The sequence below is a fragment of the Epinephelus lanceolatus genome, chromosome 17 (assembly GCF_041903045.1).
Source record: "Epinephelus lanceolatus isolate andai-2023 chromosome 17, ASM4190304v1, whole genome shotgun sequence".
Lineage (NCBI taxonomy): Eukaryota > Metazoa > Chordata > Actinopteri > Perciformes > Serranidae > Epinephelus > Epinephelus lanceolatus.
This window is the reverse complement of record NC_135750.1, coordinates 38,890,904-38,914,518: the sequence shown is the minus strand read 5'-3', so window position 1 is coordinate 38,914,518 and position 23,615 is coordinate 38,890,904. Positions and strand designations below refer to the sequence as shown.

At 39.8% G+C, this 23,615-nt stretch overlaps 1 protein-coding gene across 2 annotated transcripts in view; it reads right to left on the bottom strand.

The window, feature by feature from the left end:
- Nucleotides 1–23,615, bottom strand: part of LOC117248598 (rap1 GTPase-GDP dissociation stimulator 1) — a 59,026-nt gene that overhangs the window by 17,249 nt on the left and 18,162 nt on the right. For both annotated transcript variants that reach the window (XM_078160650.1, XM_078160651.1), the window contains exons 5-8: nt 12,566–12,694; nt 12,358–12,483; nt 7,966–8,109; nt 811–942 (exon numbers count right to left, since the gene is read on the bottom strand). In XM_078160650.1, the coding sequence (XP_078016776.1) occupies nt 811–942; nt 7,966–8,109; nt 12,358–12,483; nt 12,566–12,694 (531 nt within the window). The remainder of the gene's footprint in view (nt 1–810; nt 943–7,965; nt 8,110–12,357; nt 12,484–12,565; nt 12,695–23,615) is intronic.

Here is a 23,615-nt window from a genome sequence, read left to right as displayed (position 1 = left end):
TGTCTAATTCCACTTTAATAGTTAATGGTGATTTTAAGGATCGTCAGGATCTGCAATAACAGATTTTTTGGCCACTTGTTGGCAGCAAAAACAAGCTGTAAACACTACACTGACATATTAAAACATGATAAGATGATTTGATGAACCTGTTAGTAAACAGTTGCTTAATTACACATCCAGCACACACACAGCAACATGATCACTCATTAGGGGTGGTGTTTGTGTCCACCTGATGAATGTTTGTCCAGTATTCACTCTCTTTTATGCCGGGTATATCATATCAACCCAATTTTAGCCCAACCCGGACATGACAATGACTGTCATCAGTTCTTGGTCTCTACCAACTCCTGAAAAATGCATTTGCCTCTTTAGCTGCTGAATGCTCCACTGTGTTTATCAGCTAGTCTCTAACTGTGTCTGCTGTCTAATGCTGAGCAGGTCGTGTACAGTAATGGAAAATAGCTGTCTGCTGCTGCTGGAATTACGACTTGAGAGCAGTGAGAGTGAACTAGAACAGTAAAGCTAAGGGACCAAGAAAACAAAAACACAATAATGATGGTAAAAGAAGCTAAAAAGCTCTGTAGAGCTGAGGGGAACCGTGGTTAGAGTCACTTTAAAAGGAAGTACTGTATATTATAGGGTGTGTTTGCTTCAATGACAAATGTCTCAGCTGTGGTGGTGGCTGCTTGCTTATCCTACATCCGCTCCATATAGATGGCGCTGATGGCAGGGAATGTCCCTTCACAAACCTGTGAATGAAGTCACAGAGATCTCATTGAAGTTAATGTTCTTTTCTGGAAAATATCTCACCGTTCCTGGCGAAGTTGGCGATGGCCAGGGCTCCAGACAGCTGCAGCTGGGTATTGGAGCTCTGCAGCCAGGACAGAACATCCTGATACACCAGACCTGTTCCCTCACCAAAACACTTCTGCATAGATTCATCTGACACACACACACACACACACACACACACACACACACATATTATAGGTAATCAAATAACTAGTGCTCCGATGTCAGAGATTTCTGTGTAACACAGAGACATAAGTCCCTCCAGGATTTCACAATGTTGTGAACAGAGTTGAGCCGTTTTGTTATTTATGTGAGATTAACAGCTCAGTGTCTGATGTTAAGCATTTGAGTGGTGATGAGACCACATTGTGCCGTGTTAGCTCGTGCCAACTGAGCAGAGAGGAGGAAAGCAGCTCACAGGAACAGTCCTTCAGCGCTGCTGCAAATGGCAGCAACAGCTGATTACAGGCTGCCCCCACTGCCCCCTACCATCACAAATAGATTATATCATTGTAATTCTGTGGGAAACACTAAATGCTCATAATAATAAGCTCTGGATCTGAGACAGCATCACAACTATTCTTGCAGTTTTCACTCACCTCTGCAATGTCATTGCCCCCCAAAAAAACACCCCTAAACATCACAACATGCATTACAATTTTGTAGAAACACTGCTGTGAAATCAGACATTTCAGGCCAGAGCAATCCCCGAAACAGCCTGTGAAATCCTGGAGTGACTGTTAATGGTCCGCCCTCTGCCTGTGACACACTGCCACCGAGAAGGTCACAATATCCAGATAAACAAGGCTGTAAGGAGTCACGATGCCATAAACAACCAGCTTGGCTGGTTTGTTGTGTAATGGACAGGCACGATGTGATTTTGCCATGTAGGACATATTTCGAGATCAACATCCCCCATTGCGTTCCTGGACCAACATTGCAGTTAACTAATTGCAGCCCTCTGACATAATCAGTGTGTTTCTCCTGTGCTTCTTTCAAAATTCCTTTGTGCTTTTTCCAGATCAAAGTTGGTTAAACTGATCAATATCCTTAGTAACACTGAACAAAATCTGTATAAGCTACTGCAGGGTTAGCGAGTTAGCTTGCTAAGTGGGTAGGTTATGCTAAGAGGTAAGCTAGCTTGACAATAGGCTAGAATAAAAAATAAAAGATAATAGCATTTTTCAGTTACTCATGTTGATCCAGGACCACACTGCCATATTGACCCTGGATAATATGTTTATGTTGATCAAAGACCATCGTCGCCATGTGGATTGTGGATAATTTGTTTAGGTCAACATCAACTTAACAATGATGGCTCTGGGTCTACATTAGCATTTCTATTCAGGATCAACATGGCAATGATGGTCCAAGATCAACATATACAGGTTATCCTGGTTCAACATGGCAGTGAGGGTCCTGGATCAACACAAGCACTGCAATCTTGCAAAAGAAAATGTTTTGCATTGGCTTTGAAAAACGAGGGAAGATGTGTCCAACACAGATCTTTGCAACTGCAAAATGACATTATCCTTACTCAGAGGCGGCCTTTGGCATCAGGGGGCCCATTTCAATACTTGATATGGGGCCCTACCACGTAAAACATAAACATAATTATGTTTGCCAGCTACGCGTCCTGCGTCCGTGACGCATTATAAGCTGAAAGAACGCAGTAAAGTCATCCATGCGTCCCAAGGACGCACATATTTTCCCATGTAAAACAATACATTGTGACGAAGTGTTAAAATCATAACCAGGGCAAGAAACCGGGACTCAACAGAAAAGGCAAGGATTTAGGTTGGTTTGCAACAAATAAGGATATGGATACTTTATTGTCCCTTACAATCCCCTCAAATTAAATTAACAACAAAAATAATGAGCGCTCCGTGTCATTTTTGTCCAGTTGTGGTCAGAGCACTCTCTATGTCAGAGAAACGGAAATAAAAGAGAAACAACTTTCTACGGATTTGTTTTCAAAATTCAGCCAAAAAATCAAAAATTCAAAATTCTCAACTTAAATTAACAACAAAAATAATGAGTGCTCCGCGTCATTTCAGCACCATGGACAGCTCACTACCTGCATGAAAAGACAGAGACAGACAGGAAAAAAGAAAGGTTTCGTTCTGCAAGGTGACAGACTATTGCGATTATCCTTTTCATGACGTCGTTCCAGTGTTTTTTCTCCAGCATTTGTATTTCTTGGTATGTTTTGTCAATGGCACTGTGCATTCTTACGCGCGTCTCCAGCTCGCGCCAGCTGTGCATGTTGGAATGCTGTGCATTTGATTTCTCATGATCCTGGAGTGTGAGAGTGAGTCGTTCCCACATTCTGAAACCCCCGTCAGTGAGACTGTGATTTCACTTGCCAAATAGGGTGCAGCAGAAACAGAAAACTGAATCTGATGATTTTGAATACACTAATCATGACCTGCGTATTTTTTCTCCATTTTTCATCCTTATGAAATATCTGTCATTAGTAAAACGGCGGCGTGTTTGGCTCTGTGGGAAGTTAAAGTCCTCTATCTGAACGGGACCTCTCCGAACAATATCGATCCGTTGGTCACTGGTAATATGCTCTGGCCAACATGCCGGGTCTGTCTCTGTGAATGGCAGTGGGACTTTCTCCCTAGCTGCAGTGCTGGTGGTGGCATCTCCCTCACCTGTCTCAGTTGTGGGACTGTCATCATGTGGTGCTTCAAACGATAATGTTTGGTCATCATTATCACCAGCTGTTTCAGTAGAAAGGTCTTTATTTTCACATTCTCCTGTATTTGTTGTTTGGCTGGCGTTATGTGAGTGGGCGGCAGCCGCTGCTGTAGTCGGTGCAGCTGTTATAGATGCAGGACCAAAGAAAGAGGTCACTTTTGGAAGACTACTCACAGCTTTCCTTTTGATGTCTACTAGTTTTCGCTTTTCAGCACCACTCTGGTATGTGCGTTTCATTTTGTAACGTTAGGGATGTTAGCTAGCTAGTTAGGTGATGGCGGGCAGTGATTTATTATTGTGTCTTCCTTGCGGCATTTATTTTTTTGTCAGTCAGTTGGGGGCCCCCTGGTGGCCGGGGGCCGTTACAACTGAAACGGTTTGACATACATACATACAACATAGGTAAGGCCGCCTATGTCCTTACTCTTAATGTCAGTGAACAGTATCTTAGCCTATTAGTAAGCTTACTGATTAGCATAGCCTACCTAGTTAGCAAGCTAACTCGCTAATATTCTAGTCTATTAGCAAGTTTACTTGTTAGCATAGCCTTCCTAGTTAGCAAACTTACTCACTAACCCTGGAGGAGCACACTGATGATGTCAGAGGGCTGTGATTGGTTGATTGCAATGTTGGTCCAGGAACGCAATGTGGGATGCTGATCCAGCAGCATGTCCTACTTGGCAAAATCAAGTCATGCTCATGGCCAGTCTGAACCCATCTCCTCTATCTCCTGTTCTGCCTCTTTCTTTAGGTCAGGGTCTTACAAGTTTCAGGCCAAGGACCCCTTTGCTTAAAGAGAGGCAGAGCAGGGACCCCCCTACCGCATGTATAGTATAAAACTGCATTGCATATTAAACCGGGCAGATTGAGGTTGTCAGGCAGAGGGCTATATCAGCCTCAGACTGCTTTCTTGACCTGTATTGCTTTTCAGGTAGGTAAGGGGGGAAACTCCACTTTCACAAAAATAAGTTGTTGCAAAAAATAAAATATGTTGAATTCATGTGAATCTGTACTTTCAGACATATTATTACTAATAATAAAAAACTTTCAAAAAATAATCAAACAATAATTTGGCAGCCCCCTTGTGGGGAATCTGAGAACTCCCTGCTGAAGAACCAGGCTTTACATGACAGCTTTGACAGTTAAGCAAGATTTATGGTTGTGCGTAGACCGTATGCACGTAGTCTACTCACGTCGCCTACGTCGTTGTGAGCATTTTTACTTGCGAGGTGGTGTGTCTGTGTCACTCTGCAGTTACACCTCCAAAACTGTTAAGTTTAGTTGATTCAAAACGCACCCAAAACAGACATTAAATATGGCTTAATAGAAACAATTTCCAATACAAGCCATCACCAATCAGCTTTACTATAACTCGCAGCACTCACAGACAAACACTTGTCTTTATCTGGACATATTTTCCCCACAAATACAACATGCTAATGTTATTAGCACAAGCCTATGGCATTTTACATTGTATAAATTAGCCTAGCAACTAGTGATCTTTTCCTCTTCTCATATAAAACCAGGGACAACAGCAACATTTAACAAAGGTAACAACACACAATTTGGCTCCATTACAACTCACAAGATTCACCGACAAAACAACTGTCTAGTACTAAACACATTTTCCAAATGAATATTATGGGGTGCCGTTTGTAATGTGGCTCACGCTGAAAATAACATCAACATTTTGCCACATTTAGCTTCAAACAATGTTTAAAAAAGTGTTGTGAATTTTTTAACGTCACCTTTTACCACATGTACAGCAATATTTGTTAACTTAGAAATATATTAAATAGTGAAATCTAAATATTAAATGTGGCACCTAAATGTTAAATGTTAAATCTAAATATTAAATCTAAATCTAAATGTTAAATCTAAATGCTAAATCTAAATCTAAATATTAAATCTAAATGCTAAATCTAAATCTAAATATTAAATCTAAATGCTAAATCTAAATCTAAATCTAAATGTTAAATCTAAATGCTAAATCTAAATCTAAATGTTAAATCTAAATATTAAATCTAAATCTATATCAAAATGTTAAATCTAAATCTAAATGTTAAATCTAAATGCTAAATATAAATATAAATATAAATATAAATGTTAAATCTAAATATTAAATCTAAATCTAAATCTAAATGCTAAATCTAAATCTAAATGTTAAATGTTAAATCTAAATGTTCTGGGTGAAACTAAATATTTAGCTAATATGCAAATTCACACTGCCGGTCACCGGAAGTACCAAAATAAAACCTCAAGATGGTCAGACTGTGTTTATAGAATCAAATAACGAATTAATTACCGTTTAGACTAATCTGATGTTTATAAAGTCTATAAACACAATGATTGAACAAACATTACTATTTCTGTGCGCACGTTTTGTAAATAATAACATGGTTATCGTAGATTAGCGGGGCTAACCGTTAGCTGTTAGCCCCATTAGCAGTGTCTGTAATGACTCATTAACTCTAAACGGTCCATGAAAAAAATATTTTTTTTCCAGCGGATGTCTTAGTTACAACATGATTGAGCTAACTGGAGTAGTTTCATGTCATGTCCGACAACGAGAGGCTTTTAACAGATGACGTCCTGATGTTAGCTTTGCTGCTGCTGCTGCTGCTGCTGCAGCCACTGATGCTTTCTAGACATTGTGATTTCCCAAAACTGAATAAATACCACACATCGCAACACAAAACTGCTTTGCTAGCTCAATCATGTTGTAACTAAGACATCCGCTGGAAAACAATATTTTTTTCATGGACCGTTTAAGAGTTAATGAGTCATTACAGACACCGCCAATGGGGCTAACAGCTAACGGTTAGCCCCGCTAATCTACGATAACCATGTTCTTTACAAAACGTGCACACAGAAATAGTAATGTTTGTTCAATCATTGTGTTTATAGACTTTATAAACATCAGATTAGTCTAAACGGTGATATAGTGACGTGAAAAATGTGAGATATTCATATGTATATATGTAGCTAAATTCTGCTGGTTTTCTACCCGGAAATATTTGTTAACAACAAGGCGATTCCCTCCGAAGGAACACTAACAACTCAAAGTACACGTCAAATAAAATTTCTCCAAACATGCTTCTTGTTATTTTAGGTAGTTATTATCACGCTAATGTATGTTCAAGTGTTCATTTCCCCCAATAAGTTGGTTTTAATTCGTTATTTGATTCTATAAACACAGTCTGACCATCTCGAGCTTTTATTTTGGTACTTCCGGTGACCGGCAGTGTGAATTTGCATATTAGCTAAATAGTTAGTTTAGTAGATTTAACATTTAACATTTAGATTTAGATTTAGCATTTAGATTTAACATTTAGATGTAGATTTAATAATTAGATTTAACATTTATATTTATATTTAGCATTTAGATTTAACATTTAGATTTATATTTAGCATTTAGATTTAACATTTAGATTTAGATTTAGATTTAACATTTAACATTTAGGTGCCACATTTAATATTTAGATTTAACTATTTAATATATTTCTAAGTTAACAAATATTGCTGTAAATGTGGTAAAAGGTAACGTTAAAAAATTCACAACACTTTTTTAAACATTATTTGAAGCTAAATGTGGCAAAATGTTGATGTTATTTTCAGCGTGAGCCACTTTACAAATGGCACCCCATAGAATATAGCATGCTAATGTTATTAGCACAAGCCTATGGCATTTTACATTGTATAGATTAGCCTAGTGGCCAGTGATCTTTCCCTCTGCTCATATAAAGCCAGGGATAACTGCAACATTTAACAAAGGTAACGGCACACAATTTGGCTCTATTATAACTCACAAGATTCACCGACAAAACAACTGTCATACTAAACACGTATCCAAAGAAATACAAAATGCTAACGTTTTTAGCGCAAGCCTATGGCATTTTACATTGTATAAATTAGCCTAGCGACGAGCAGAGATTTCCTCTGCTCATATAAAGCCAGAATAAATCCCAAAGTATAAATCCCTGAAGGATAAATTACACACAAGACGTAAAATGCTAATTTAGTGGAGGCTTTACTATCTTCACAATTCATTGTTTCTTATCTGTGAAATAAAAGTAAATAAAAGCTTCGTTTCCACTGAGGGAAATGGTGTCAGTATACAGAAACAGACAGGAGGTCTGCGTCACTGCGACACGTAGTTACGATACTGGGGAGGTACACGGCAGACTACGGCGCAGGTTACGGCGTAGGCTCTATGTCGACGTGGAGCCTACGCCATAGCTACGGCGTTGATTCAACGCAGAAGTATAAACGAACTTTTAATCTACACCACGTTCATGGTGCATACTGTCTGAATATAATGACAGAGGACAATAGCCAGTGTTATTTGAACTGGCCAATGACAGCTGAATATGCACAGTAAGATATACACACAATTGTCTAATAAGACGAGTTGTTGCTATACAAACATTTAGATATGTCTAACAAGGTCACACCTGTATCACTCACCTCCTAAAAGCAAGGACACGATGAGGTTGGAGGCAATCTTGATGCTGCAGAGGTCATGGGGGTCAGAACCTCCCTGCAAACTCCGAATCATCTCTGATAAAGCCTCTGGTACTCCTGACTCAGCAAACTGCAGCTTCAGTATATCTGGTGGTCAAGCACAATTTATTCTATTATTATTAACAGCTGACATTATCTATTACCAAATATTATATCACTATAGAACAAAATACATGTAGTAGATGGTACTGAACATTATTTCATGTTGGAAAATCTGACATTATGTAACATACAACCCCTGACTTACATAAGCAAGGATGCTCAGGCTGTGCTGGTCAAGATTTTTATTGGAAATTTGTATGTTGCATTTTTTTGGAACTTGTCTCATCATATTGGGCATTTAGCCATAGTACTCTCCAGAGCTCTGATTCTCTGCCCGAGCCTGATTGGTCCAGATCGGACCCATCGGACTTGATCGAGCTGTGATTTCTCATTATTAATTTTTAAATTTAATCAGGTTAGATTCTCACCAGTTAACCTGTGTGGGGTTTTTTTGTTTTTGTTTTTAATGAAACCAGAAGTTCTTCTGCGTAATTGGCAGGAGTTTTAATGGACTGACTCAAAGGGGAAGACAGAGAAAGCTGAGGGACTGCGACTGAGAGAGGGGGAGTGTTATGGGACAATGGAGCAAAATAGTGGAGAACCAGGGGTAGAGAGGGAGTGCATGTAAGACAGGTACAGAAAATGCACCATGGATCTCTGTGCGAACTAGAACACACCAAGGAGTGCAGCCCACTCTGCTAAACCTGTCATGCGCAAGATGGCAGACTATTAAAATAACAGAAGGGAGAGAGGAAGAAGAATTGGTGTGAGGAAACACATTAGCCCTAGGTCTATCAAAATAACACGTTGATTTTGATTAATTTAATCGCAAAAAGGCCACAGTGGCTTTGTCACATTATGGAGGCAGACAAGATGATGCTACTTGGCCCTGTGACTGGAACATTTAAAAATTGTCCAGAACTGTTGATAGGAGCACCATTCTCTGCAGTTTCTGCAGTAAGGGATTTTCGTACCATTGGAGAACTTCAAGCCGGAAATATCACCTCATTGCAAAGCATTTAGCAGCAAACCCGGAAGAGCTGGCACAGCCTCCAGTGCTAGTGCTAGCCTTGTCAAGCCACACTGGACCAGGCATTCAGATGCAAACTGAATAAGTCTACCTGTGACAAACTAACTAACTCCCTTGCCCCTTCCCTTTCAATTCAAATTAATTAATCACAGATCATGTAATTAATTAGATTATTGTTTTAATAGCTTGACAGCCCTAGTTTTAATATTAAAAAAATAATATATGTATATATATACAGTACAGGCCAAAAGTTTGGACACACCTTCTCATTCAATGCATTTTCTTTATTTTCATGACTATTTACATTGTAGATTCTCACTGAAGGCATCAAAACTATGAATGAACACATGTGGAGTTATGTACTTAACAAAAAAAAGTGAAATAACTGAAAACATGTTTTATATTCTAGTTTCTTCAAAATAGCCACCCTTTGCTCTGATTACTGCTTTGCACACTCTTGGCATTCTCTCCATGAGCTTCAAGAGGTAGTCACCTGAAATGGTTTCCACTTCACAGGTGTGCCTTATCAGGGTTAATTAGTGGAATTTCTTGCTTTATCAATGGGGTTGGGACCATCAGTTGTGTTGTGCAGAAGTCAGGTTAATACACAGCCGACAGCCCTATTGGACAACTGTTAAAATTCATATTATGGCAAGAACCAATCAGCTAACTAAAGAAAAACGAGTGGCCATCATTACTTTAAGAAATGAAGGTCAGTCAGTCCGGAAAATTGCAAAAACTTTAAATGTGTCCCCAAGTGGAGTCGCAAAAACCATCAAGCGCTACAACGAAACTGGCACACATGAGGACCGACCCAGGAAAGGAAGACCAAGAGTCACCTCTGCTTCTGAGGATAAGTTCATCCGAGTCACCAGCCTCAGAAATCGCAAGTTAACAGCAGCTCAGATCAGAGACCAGATGAATGCCACACAGAGTTCTAGCAGCAGACCCATCTCTACAACAACTGTTAAGAGGAGACTGCGCCAATCAGGCCTTCATGGTCAAATAGCTGCTAGGAAACCACTGCTAAGGAGAGGCAACAAGCAGAAGAGATTTGTTTGGGCCAAGAAACACAAGGAATGGACATTAGACCAGTGGAAATCTGTGCTTTGGTCTGATGAGTCCAAATTTGAGATCTTTGGTTCCAACTGCCGTGTCTTTGTGAGACGCAGAAAAGGTGAACGGATGGATTCCACATGCCTGGTTCCCACTGTGAAGCATGGAGGAGGAGGTGTGATGGTGTGGGGGTGTTTTGCTGGTTACACTGTTGGGGATTTATTCAAAATTGAAGGCACACTGAACCAGCATGGCTACCACAGCATCCTGCAGCGACATGCCATCCCATCCGGTTTGCGTTTAGTTGGACGATCATTTATTTTTCAACAGGACAATGACCCCAAACACACCTCCAGGCTGTGTAAGGGCTATTTGACCAAGAAGGAGAGTGATGGAGTGCTGCGGCAGATGACCTGGCCTCCACAGTCACCGGACCTGAACCCAATCGAGATGGTTTGGGGTGAGCTGGTTTTGATGCCTTCAGTGAGAATCTACAATGTAAATAGTCATGAAAATAAAGAAAACGCATTGAATGAGGTGTGTCCAAACTTTTGGCCTGTACTGTATATATATATATATATATACATACATACATATATACATACATATATATATATATATATATATATATATATATATATCAAGTGCATGATGCAAGATGAAAACAAAATAACCACAGGTCATATAAGCAATAGATCTACACACTAAAATAGGAGACACATACTGTACAGTAACTCTGGCCACAGCTTAACAATCCATTCTCCTTTAAGTCTGTATATTTTAATCAGAAACAAACAGCCTCAGAACCACCTTGGGAGCTATTGACTACCTTTAATTCTACTGAAAAGTTGTAATAAATATAGAGGTAGTTAACAGTGTGCTTCAGAAATGAAAATGCCTCAGCTTCTGCCCGGTACCTGATGGTATGAGAGTCATGATAGATAAAGATATTGAAAATATAATTCCAGAGTTCATCATTGAGCTGTTCTGGAGTTTTCTATCACATCACTTCTTTAACTTGAACTTACCCATTTCTAACAATATAACTGACTTATTACAACACATTCCTTGCATGCTCAAAGCTGTATTTTATCCTCATTATTCTTGGCTACATCATAAAATATCAGTGCCAGGTGATGTAAGGAATGTTTGTGTGTTTTGATGAAATTATAGCACATTCAGTGACTGATTATGTGCTTGTGATCAATAAGCATTATCAGCAGTCTGTCTAGTTCTGTGACTGCTCTTTTATCCCTGATAATCTGAATTGTGCATTCCTATTTGATAGTGGACAACAGGGATGAAATCTGCTATTGGGTCAGTGGCGTACTGCAGTTAGGACGGGCCCCAGTGCATGCTATTATGATAGGCCTTAGTGCCTGACTTTGAGTCTAAAATAGAAACTGTATATTGTATCGTCTCATCACATGATTAAATAGAGACTTGACACTGGACAATATCATCATACATATCACCCAGGAATCATCACTGCAAATTTGTATATGACAAAAACACCAGATAAAATAAGAAATTCTGCATTTCATTGAATATTTTTTATATCCTATTTATAGTTTATGTGGAATACACATATAATTTTGTTAAAGATTGTAACTAACCATTTCACAAAAAAAACAGCCCGCTTTCTCTACAGTCTATATTTACGGACCTGTATTAGGTTATACAAAATGTTATATTATGACATCAGTTTATGTGTTTTATGGATAATCAGTACACAAGCTGTTTACATATAAAATAACCAGGCAAAAATGTCTGTTATTAATCCATCAATTAACTTTGTGTCATACTTTCTTTTAACTAACCACTAGAAATGTTTCAGGCTTTGTTGTTATTTAATCTGTGTCTGCAGGGAGATTCTTCCTCTGTCCTCTTCAAAGAAGGTATTAATTTTGTCTGTTTTCTTGCCCATACCTTGCTATGTTTTGTAATTGACCATTGGTATATTTTTGTTTGTTCATTGTTGTTTTTTATGACTGATGTCACCTTAACCAAATTTAAGACTGACTGACTGACATTACCGTCAATGGCCAAACACAACCAGGGATATAAAAGGCGTGGCTACCTCAGCATAAACACTCTCTGATGGCTTATGATAAAGCACTTTATTGAAGTTAAAAACAAATTTAATTTAATCATCAATAAGTCTTTCCTTTCCTAGCCTCCTTCCGGAAGCACCATGCAGGTCTTACCACTCTCGCCCAGCGAGCCCAGTATTTCCAGGATGACATGTCGGCGCTCTGCATCAGACGCTCGTTTCAGCTGGAATGTCAGTACATCTGCCACATCCTGTTCTGCCAGGGCATCCCTCGCAGAGTCTGAAAACAAAAGGGTCTATCACTATAGACAGTGTTGGAGCTAACTTCAAGCCTGACAAACAAACACTAATAAAATAATCACCCATGTCAGCCAGGTTACAGAGGGCCAGCAGGCAGACGTTGACCAGGGGGTCATTCTCTGGGTACTCCCTTATAATGGACACCAGTCTGGGGATTACACCATTCTGGACTAACTGGTCCTGTTGGTATGCTGGGTGGAAGAGAAAGGGAGAGAGGAAGTGATCATGTTTAAAGTGACAGACACAGACACACTGGGCCTCATTCACTAATATGTGCGTGGAAATGTTCTTACTTTGCGCACAAAATAAGTGCGTATGCAAAATCACCGTGGGATTCATGACACCTGCGCACCGGCCAGTTTTGTTCTCACAACCTTGCGTATGTGTGTGAATCAGAATCATTCTAAATTGACAGGCGCGTGCTCGCAATTTGTGATTAGCATACTACCACGCCCCCATTTCTCCATATAAGGAAACCGCTTGCCTAGAGTTGATTCATGAATGAAGGAAGTGGTTACGCGAGGAGAGAAGTAGTAAATTTCACAGTTTGTTAGAAGCGATGGCGCCGGGTCTTACAGGAATGCCATGGGTCATTGCAAGATTGTGGAGGAAACAGCATGCCAGAATGATCTTGCACACCTTCTCAGGGGTATAAAGTAGTTTGCCACCGGCTGGATCCGATCTAAACACATCCAACGGCCCTTAAGCACGCCAAAAGTGCGCTCTACGGCGCGTGGGTGGGCATGTATGTTATTATAGCGCACCTCTTGAGGGGTTTCAGGGTTTGCGTATGGTGTCATCAGCCATGTTTTAAGGCCATATGCCCGGTCACCCAAACAATATAACATTTTAGCATTAACGGAATAGAGACTTACTAAAAATACTAACTAAAAACAATTGAAATAAAAGACCAGAACAAAAGATGCTCACCAACATGCCATCCACTTCTCACAGCCCCTGCCTCCAAACACATTCCCACTGTACTGTTTTGCAAAATAAATGAGTCGTGGGTGCCTCCTGGCCAGCGGGCCACAGCGTTAAGGATATGGCAGTCGGCATTACAGATCATCTGCATGTTGATGGAGTGATCGTTTTTTCTGTTCATGTTGTTGTTAATATTTTAATTGTCACAATGATGAGGGTCAACGTGTGTCAATTTCATGGTTATTTAATACATTTGGCCAATATATTAGTAAATTAATGATTTTTAAAAATGTTAATTAAATCTCTTTTTAATGAATGTGGTTTTATAGACTCTGCATGTACTTAAAATCAATCAATCAATCAATTTCATTTATAAAGCCCAATATCACAAATCACAGTTTGCCTCACAGGGCTTTACAGCATACGACATCCCTCTGTCCTTACGACCCTCACAGCAGATAAGGAAAAACTCCCCCAGAAAACCCCTTTAACGGGAAAAAAAAACGGTAGAAACCTCAGGAAGAGCAACTGAGGAGGGATCCGTCTTCCAGGACGGACAGACGTGCAATAGATGTCGTACAGAACAGATCAGTATAATAAATTAACAGTAATCCGCATGACACAATGAGAGAGAGAGAGAGAGAGAGAGAGAGAGAGAGAGAGAGAGAGAGAGAGAGAGAGATGCAGGTAATGACAGTAGCTTACAACAACATTATTGAAAGTAATAATATTATAGTTATAGTTCTGGCTACTGTGGTACAATATGTTGAAAGTATGTATTAATATCTGACAGTATACATGTGTGACAATAGTCATATGTGTATAATAACAGTAGAAGTATGACTAATGACTAATGATGGCAGCAGCAGCAGGAGGCATCTGGCAGGACCACGGCAGCAGCACAACCACACACGTCACGCTGTCCAGGCACCACTGCGATATGAGTTAATCTGAGAGACAGTGGAGCACAAAGGCTCCGGAGAAGAAGCTGAGTTAGTGACATCCAGAATGGCCGAGTTAGCAAGATGCAGTAATAGAATACGAGAGAGAGAGAGAGAGAGAGAGAAGGAGAGAAGGTGCCCGGTGTATTATAGGGGGTCCTCCGGCAGACTAGGCCTAAGTCAGCCTAACTAGGGGCTGGTACAAGGCAAGCCTGAGCCAGCCCTAACTATAAGCTTTATCAAAGAGGAAAGTCTTAAGTCTAGTCTTAAATGTGGAGATGGTGTCTGCCTCCCGGACCGTAATAGGAAGATGATTCCACAGGAGAGGAGCCTGATAGCTGAAGGCTCTGGCTCCTGATCTACTTTTGGAGACTTTAGGGACCACGAGTAACCCTGCGTTCTCAGAGCGCAGTGTTCTGGTGGGATAATATGGCACTATGAGCTCTCTAAGATATGACGGAGCTTGACCATTTAGAGCTTTATAAGTTAACAGTAGGATTTTAAATTCAACTCTGGATTTTACAGGGAGCCAGTGCAGAGAAGCTAAAACAGGAGAAATATGATCTTGTTTCTTAGTTCCTGTTAGTACACGTGCTGCTGCATTCTGAATTAGCTGGAGAGTTTTTAAGGACTTACTAGAGCTACCTGATAATAGAGAGTTACAGTAATCCAGCCTAGAGGTAACAAAAGCGTGGACCAATTTTTCTGCATCTTTTCGGGTCAGGATAGGCCTAATTTTTGCAATATTACGCAGATGAAAAAATGCAGTCCGCGAGGTTTATTTTAAATGAGAATTAAAAGACAAATCTTGATCAAATATTACTCCAAGGTTTCTCACGGTAGTGCTAGAGGCCAAAGCAATGCCATCTAGAGAAACTATGTCATCAGATAAAGAGTCTCTGAGTTGTTTGGGGCCAAGAACAATAACTTCAGTTTTGTCTGAATTTAACATCAGGAAATTGGTGCTCATCCAAGTTTTTATGTCTTTAAGGCAGTTATGGAGTTTTGTTAATTGATTACTTTCTTCTGGCTTCATCGATAAATACAACTGAGTATCATCTGCATAACAATGGAAATTTATAGAGTGATTTCTAATGATGTTACCTAAAGGAAGCATATATAGAGTAAATAGGATTGGTCCGAGCACAGAACCTTGCGGAACTCCAAAACAAACTTTGGTACGTAAGGATGATTCATTATGAACGTCAACAAACTGAAAACGATCAGATAAATAAGATTTAAACCAGCTCAGTGCAGAACCTTTTAGGCCAATTAAGTGATCCAGTCTCTGCAGTAGAATTTGATGGTCAATTGTGTCAAACACCGCACTAAGATCTAATAAAACAAGTACAGAGACAAGTCCTTTGTCTGAAGCAATCAGAAGGTCATTTGTAATTTTAACTAGTGCTGTCTCAGTGCTATGATGCACTCTAGATCCTGACTGAAATTCCTCAAATAAATGATTATCATGGAGAAAATCACACAGCTGTTCTGCGACTACTTTCTCAAGGATCTTTGACATAAAGGGAAGATTAGATATTGGTCTATAGTTGGCTAACACCTCTGGATCCAGGGTGGGCTTTTTTTAGTAGAGGTTTAATTACAGCTACCTTAAAAGACTGTGGTATATAGCCTGTTAATAAGGATATATTGATCATATCTAATATATGAGTGTTAACTAAAGGAAAGACCTCCTTAAGTAGCCTAGTTGGGATGGGGTCTAAGAGACACGTTGATGATTTAGATGAAGAAATCACTGCGGTCAATTCTTGAAGAGAAATTGGGGAGAAGCAATCTAAATATATATTAGGTTTTACAGCTGTGTTTGAGGTTAGATAGGTACTATCTGAGGACAGGAGGTCATGAATTTTGCCTCAAATAGTTAGAATTTTGTCATTAAAAAAGCTCATAAAATCATTACTGCTAAGGGCTAAAGGAATACAAGGCTCAATAGAGCTTTGACTCTCAGTCAGCCTGGCTACAGTGCTGAAAAGAAACCTGGGGTTGTTCTTATTGTCTTCTATTAATGCTGAGTAATAGTTTGCTCTGGCATTGCGGAGGCCCCTCTTATAAGTTTTGAGACTGTCTGTCCAGATTAAACAAGATTCTTCCAGTTTGGTTAATCGCCAATTCCTTTCAAATTTTCGCGATATTTGTTTTAACTTATGGGTTTGAGAGTTATACCAAGGAGCGAACTTTCTTTGCTTTTTTAACTTCTTTTTAAGAGGAGCTACAGAGTCAAGTGTTGTTCGCAGTGAGCCTACGGTGCTATTGACAAAATGATCAAAGTTGGTACAGGAAACCTCTGTTACTGAGGGACTTGGTATTGAATTTAACAACGGAGTAATCTTTTCCTTAAATTTTGCGACAGCACTATCTGATAAACATCTAGTATAGTAACTGTTGCTGAGTGGCGTGTAATTGAGTAAAAAGAAATCAAAAGTAATCAGATAATGATCCGATAGCGAGGGATTCTGTGGAAAGACTTTTAGGTTATCAATTTCAATTCCATACGTCAGAACTAGATCGAGGGTATGGTTAAAACAGTGAGTGGGTTCATGTACACCCTGACTGAAGCCAATGGAGTCTAATAATGAGATAAACGCGGTAGCCAGGGAGTCATTATCAACGTCGACATGAATGTTAAAATCGCCTACAATAATAACTTTATCTGATTTAAGAACTAAACTGGATAAAAACTCTGAGAATTCAAATACAAATTCAGAATACGGGCCAGGAGCATGGTACACTATAACAAATAAAAGTGGCTGCGAGGTTTTCCAGGTCGGATGTAAAAGACTAAGAACAAGGCTTTCAAATGAATTATAATCTAGTTTAGGTTTAGGGCTGATAAACAGACTAGAGTTAAAAATGGCTGCAACTCCCCCTCCTCGGCCACTGCCTCAAAGAATGTGGGTATTATTATGACTGGGAGGAGTGGACTCATTTAGACTAACATATTCATCTTGACACAGCCAGGTTTCAGTGAGACTGAGTAAATCAATATGATTATCTGATATTAATTCGTTTACTAACACTGCTTTAGACGATAGAGACCTGATATTTAACAGTCCGCATTTAATTCTCCTGTTTTGTCTTTCTGTCACAGAAGAGGTTTTAATTTTTATGAGGCTGTTATGCACAACTCCTCTTTGTTTAATTTTAGATTTAAATAATTTAGGTGGTCGGGGGACGGGATAGTTTGTATAAAACTATGAAAACTATGGCTGGGTAACTGAACTAGAAGCTCAGAGAGGCGCATAGGACTGCAACTCTGAGTCCTGATCTCAACTCTGGGTTGTCAGGGATTTAAACTACTAATAAAGTTTGCCAGGTTCCTAGAAATGAGAGCAGCTCCATCCAAAGTGGGATGAATGCCGTCTCTCCTAATAAGACCAGGTTTTCCCCAGAAAGTTTGCCAATTATTAACGAAACCCACATCGTTTGCTGGACACCACCTGGACAGCCAGCAATTAAATGATGACATGCGGCTAAACATGTCATCACTGGTCAGATTTGGGAGGGGTCCAGAGAAAACTACGGAGTCCGACATCGTTTTTGCATATTCACACACCGAGGCAATATTAATTTTAGTGACCTCCGATTGACGTGAATAACAATCTTACTGAATCTACGTTTAGCTTTAGCCAGCAGTTTTAAATTTGATTCAATGTCGCCCGCTCTGGCCCCAGGGATACATTTGACTATGGCCGCTGGTGTTGCTAATTTCACGTTTCTCAGAATAGAGCTGCCAGTAACCAGAGTTTTATCCTCAGCGGGCGTGTCGCTGAGTGGGGAAAAGCGGTTGGAAACGTGAACAGGCTGGTGGTGAGCCGTGGGCTTCGGCTTGGAGCTGTGCTTCTGGCGAACCATAACCCAGCCTCCCGGCTGAACGGGAGTTACCGGAGGACAGTTAGCAGAGGCTAAGGCTATGCAATGTAAAAGGTATGTGTTTGCATTTTCTAAGTCAGTTCGGCCATCCTCATTTGTGCGTACGCATGGTCTGAGGCAGTTCTAAATTTGTTCGCAGAGTAAGAACAAATTCGGGTAAGAAAATATTGATGAATCCCAGATTTGTGTGTCAAACGATCGTACGCACAGTTTAAGCACAGATTTGTGTATACGCACTGTTTGTGAATGAGGCCCATTGTTTTTAATACTTAAGTTTTAGTAGGGATGTCCTGAGTCATTTAATATTGAGTATCTGCTGATACAGAGTCCCAGTCCAATGCTTCCGGGTTTTTTTTTGCATAATGCAGCTGCACAGTGCACACTTTAAGTACATTAAAGTTATTAAAATGTGGATTAAAAAATTGAAAATTAAGATATGCTTTTGCTCCCGGGGCTTTTGTTTCACTTCGCAGTGATGTTGTGAGTATGGTTGTCATCAGGGCCCTATTTCAGAAAGCAGGCTCAACAAACTCTGAGCCTAATCCTGATCTCTGAGTTGACTGAGCCTGAGCTGGGAAACTCTTGAGTTTTCGGTTCCAGAACAGCTAAACAGAATCAGTTCAATCAACTCTGAGGCTGAAACCAAATCTCCACCCTCTGGACTTGCAGACTGAGCCCTCACGGACTTCAGGCGTACGTAATGTGATGTCTTCACCGTCACCATGTAAAGTCTGCAAGAGAAGGAGTCTGCAGCATTATAAAAGGAGCTAATAGACAGGCTTGGAGTCTGTTTCACTTGTTTCCGTGGGAACATTTGAGAGACTGTCATGTATACGGTGATCACTGCAGCACTCACCTATGTGATCAGATTGCACAGCTTTTATAGGCTAGGCTGCAAAATGCATGTTGATTATCTCTATAGCCTATACCTCTACATGTTTCTGTATCATGATGTTGTAACGTTTTAATATTACAATTTATAATAAGTTTATGGGGTTTTGTGTTTTGTGTGTATGTGTGTGTTTTCTGTCAGCAATTTGGAAAAATTAAAACGTCACGTCTGTATTGCAATGAATTGTGGGTAATTAAACTAGTGAAGTCTGCTGAAGTCTGCACCCCAGGCGGACTCTCCGGAAGTCCACAGAAAGTCTGCTTGAGGCCCCTTGTAGACTGAATGAATTGTGGATTTGGACAGCCCTAAGCATTCCCAGACTTCCCGTGAACATGCCTGCAAAGTCCGCGAGTGCGGTGAAGTGCGGACATTTGGGCTGCGGTCGAATAGTCTTTTTTGCTTAGGAAGGTTCCTAACTGAGTGAAATGACCCGGAAGTATATAAGTGGCAGCCATGATAAGAGCTGGTCGAATTCTCTAAATTTTAATGCTTCCTTTCTAATCTCCTTTAGCATAGTAGGGCTGTCAAAATTGCTCAAAAATGACGTTCGAATATTCATTCTAAAAATAACTCATAGGTTCGAACCATTCTAATTTTTTTTTTTCGCATTATGTCCACAAGAGGGCAAACTAATACAAGGAAATATACTTCTATATGTATTAATACAAGGAAACATAACTACTTGTAGGTATTTTTATTTCAACATAAACGTCTTTGAAAACATTTACATACCTACACATTAAAACACATAAAACAATTATCGACCGCAGACCTCTCGCTCGCCCCCCCTCTCTGACCCGTCAGGCCACACCGCCTGTAGAAGCGCTGCGAGTAGCCTCGAAGCGCCGAGAAGGGAAGCCAGTTTCCTTTCGGCGCCCATGTTAACCAATTGTGTCATCCACACCGGCTGCACCGCGCCACGCCGCGCAGCTCCATGGCCGCTCCCACCTCCCACTCGCAAAGAGGACAGCTGCGGTGGTGTTTTTTTTTTCTCCACAATCGAATATCAATTTTCACATTCGAAGGTCCATTTTTTTTTCAAATTCGAATTTAAATTCGAATTTAGAATATTCGTTGACAGCCCTATAGCATAGGGTACACTTGACCATCCTTTACGAAAGGAAAGTAGATAATTCCGTCCCACAAGTCCTTGCGGCGGTAATATTTAAACGCAGCATTCACAAACTCAAATGATTAGGAAAGAATAAGATCAACATGACGGGGAGAGGAAGGAGATCACCATGTAAGTTACCGTTGTTTATGAAGCATTACACATCTCATGCCATAACTTGTTCATATGCTTTATGTTTTGAACTTTCAACATTATGTTAAACTTAGACGCGAACTATGAACGTTTCGCTACTATTGGTGTACCCTCCATCCACAGCTTTGTTTAACTTGTTTTATAACAGGATAAACAAATATACAATGCATTATTTTAATTTTCCGATTTTCGTGTGAATGAGAAGAAACGGAAATCCACGTGCTTTTCCCTCTTTCGTCTTCAAATGGCTAATTGAAATAGAAATTAAACCAAAACCACAAACCTACTTATTTTTCGCCTTTATTGTGATATCTATATTATCTGTCCCTACTGCATCTCAAAACATTGGCACTGGCTGTGCTTATGACCTAGATAGATAGATCGGGGTGCTGTTGAGCGATGAAGAGATAAGATGCACCTGACTGTAGCTCCTACAGAATTTGATTTAAAATTACATTTAAAACTAAACTTATGTAACTTTGACCCTGACAGTGGAGGGATTTTGTGACTAAAATACTCCTAGCACCAGTAATACAGCACTAATGCCAACAACAAGAGGCAATACCAAGACTGAGCCTCAACGACAATAGAGGCGCGACTGAAGCCCCAAGCCAGAGTAGAAAGGAGATCCCGGAGATGAGTGGGCAGAGCGCGGACAACCAGATGGTGCTAGCCGCTATAGCATCGCTACGAACTGAACTGGCACAAGCTACAGTAGGTCAGACATCTGCAACACAATAGAGGAAAAAATTGCTGACGTAAGACTTTGAGAGGGGAAATAACCGCTCTGAAAACAGAAAGTGATAATGGCTTTACTGTTGTTAACGCCCGAGTGGACTCCCAAAATGAGACGTTGAAAAGTTTGGGGGAGTCGGCTAGCATTACCTCAGACATTGTTGTGGAACTTGAAGCTAAAGTGAAACAACTTAACAGCCAAGTTGAACAACTTTCAGAAGAGTGCTTGGACTTAGAGGGGCGATCAAAACACCAGAATTTATGTTTGGACGTTTCTTTAAGACAAATGAAGAAAATTCACTGGGAAACTATACTGCTTTTGTAAAAAACAAGGAATTATCTGCATACTGAATAGTTTTAAGCCCCATGGGAGATAGATCTCCTGTGCTGTTTACTCTTTATACTAATGAATGTCAAGCCAATTCATCTGACGTTTTTAATGTAAAATTTGCCGACGATACAGTTATTGTTGGTTTGATAACGGAGGATGAAATTAAATATCATGATTGTGTGGATGAGTTTGTTAACTGGTGTCGTGCAAGTTTTCTTCAGCTGAACACCAAGAAAACAAAGGAAATGATTTTTGATTTTAGGGTGGATAAAAGAACACACCAACATTTAGCTATTGACAATTATTGTATTGAAACTGTAAATGAATATAAATATTTGGGCACGGTCATTGATAACAAACTGACGTGGAACTCAAACACAAATGCTATTTATAGTAAAGGACTGCAACGACTATACTTTATGCGGAAGCTTAGACAGTTTGGTGTTGACAAACATATTATGCTGCTGTTCTATCGTTCCTTTCTAGAGAGTATTTTGACTTTTTGTTTTATTGCCTGGTTTTCTTCACTCTCAGTTGTCAATAAGAATTGCAGGTCAGAAGCAGTGCAGCATGACAGAGCTTTGTGAGTCCCGGGTAGCAGGAAAGGGACAGGCAATCCTCACTGATGTATTACATCCTCTGCATGGCGAGTATGAATTATTACCATCAGGACAGAGGTACACAGTGCCGCCTCTTAAGACTTCCCGTGCCCAGAGGTCCTTTATACCTTTTAGCATAACTCTGTTAAATAGAATGGGTGAACCTGGGTGATGCTATGTGGGCACTTTGGTTGTATCGTCTGTTGTATTGTTTGATGGATGTTTAAATTGTCTTTATTGTAATGTCCAATGAAATGAATTGTCTGAGGGTTTTGTCTGCAGTGTTAAGTGTTTGTGTTGTGGTGTCTTCATTGTAATGTTTTATGTATCTTTTTCTGTTTTTTTCTGACGGCCACAGACACAAGAAAAATTTCAGAAAGGACAATAAACAATATCTATCATCTATCATTTATTTGTGACGTTGTGACATATGAGAAGGTTCTGTGGGTATTGCTTGGTATTGAGGCTTATATAGTGAGGCTGGAAAAAAAAAAACCCTAATGCACAATTGGCTGATTATGTTTCTGTTTGCCTCACTATAAAAACCTCACGATACCTTTACCTGAGGAAAACCCTCTCAGAGTTGGCAACATCGGAAACAAGTGATACCTTCTTGGGGGCTTCAAAATTATTTTGTGTCCAGCTTATTCTTTGTTTTTCACTTTGAGCCCTTTTATCCAGTCACATTCTTCTGTGTTAAAACTAGACTGAGACAGAGCAGCAAACAAAGGGTACACTCCAAAATCTTCTCAGGCTCTGCTGCTGGGTGTAAGGTGCTTAGTTATCTTCAAGTACAAAGTTAAAATAATCAGGTCCACACAGAAATGGACTGCTTAATTATTTGTCAGTGACAATGTTAAACATTAATGCTTTATGTTTCATCTGTAGTGTATGATTTGTTTGTCCTTTCAATTGACAGTCAGATTTGATTGTGAAATACAACATTCAGTCAGTAATAAAGACAAAAGGAGTGCAAATATAAATAGAATTTATTGAAATTTTAACCACAAGTTATAGATGAACTCTTAGAATGTTTTAAATAAAATGACATAGCAGAAAAACGTGCACAATATCTAATACTATAACATGTAAAAAAAAACAAACAAAAAAAAAACACTTAGTCAAAACAGACTGGGCCTGTGAAAGTGGTAACAGTCATGCCCAGCATGGGCCCAGAGAGCTGCAGAGTACATGGGTGGTAGGGGGAAAAGGGGATAAAGGGTGGGATTGGGATTGTAGGGATGAGGAAGAGCAGAGGTGGTAATAGTGTTATGGCTACAGATGTTTTTTTTTTTTTTAACCATTCAACCATTAGCCATGACAGCCTGGGCTATGTTCAGGTCTAACAAAATGTGTCCTAAAGGCCAAATTCAAAAGCTAGGAGGTTTGGAGGTGGTCTTTAAGACAATTGACTAATGTACTTAAAAACATATAATTTCCCCTAGGTGTGAAATTAACTCCATCTTTCAAAAATAGCCCAGGACTGTCATGTCTGATGTGAGGGTGCTCAATAATGGCACCATTTAAACTATGAG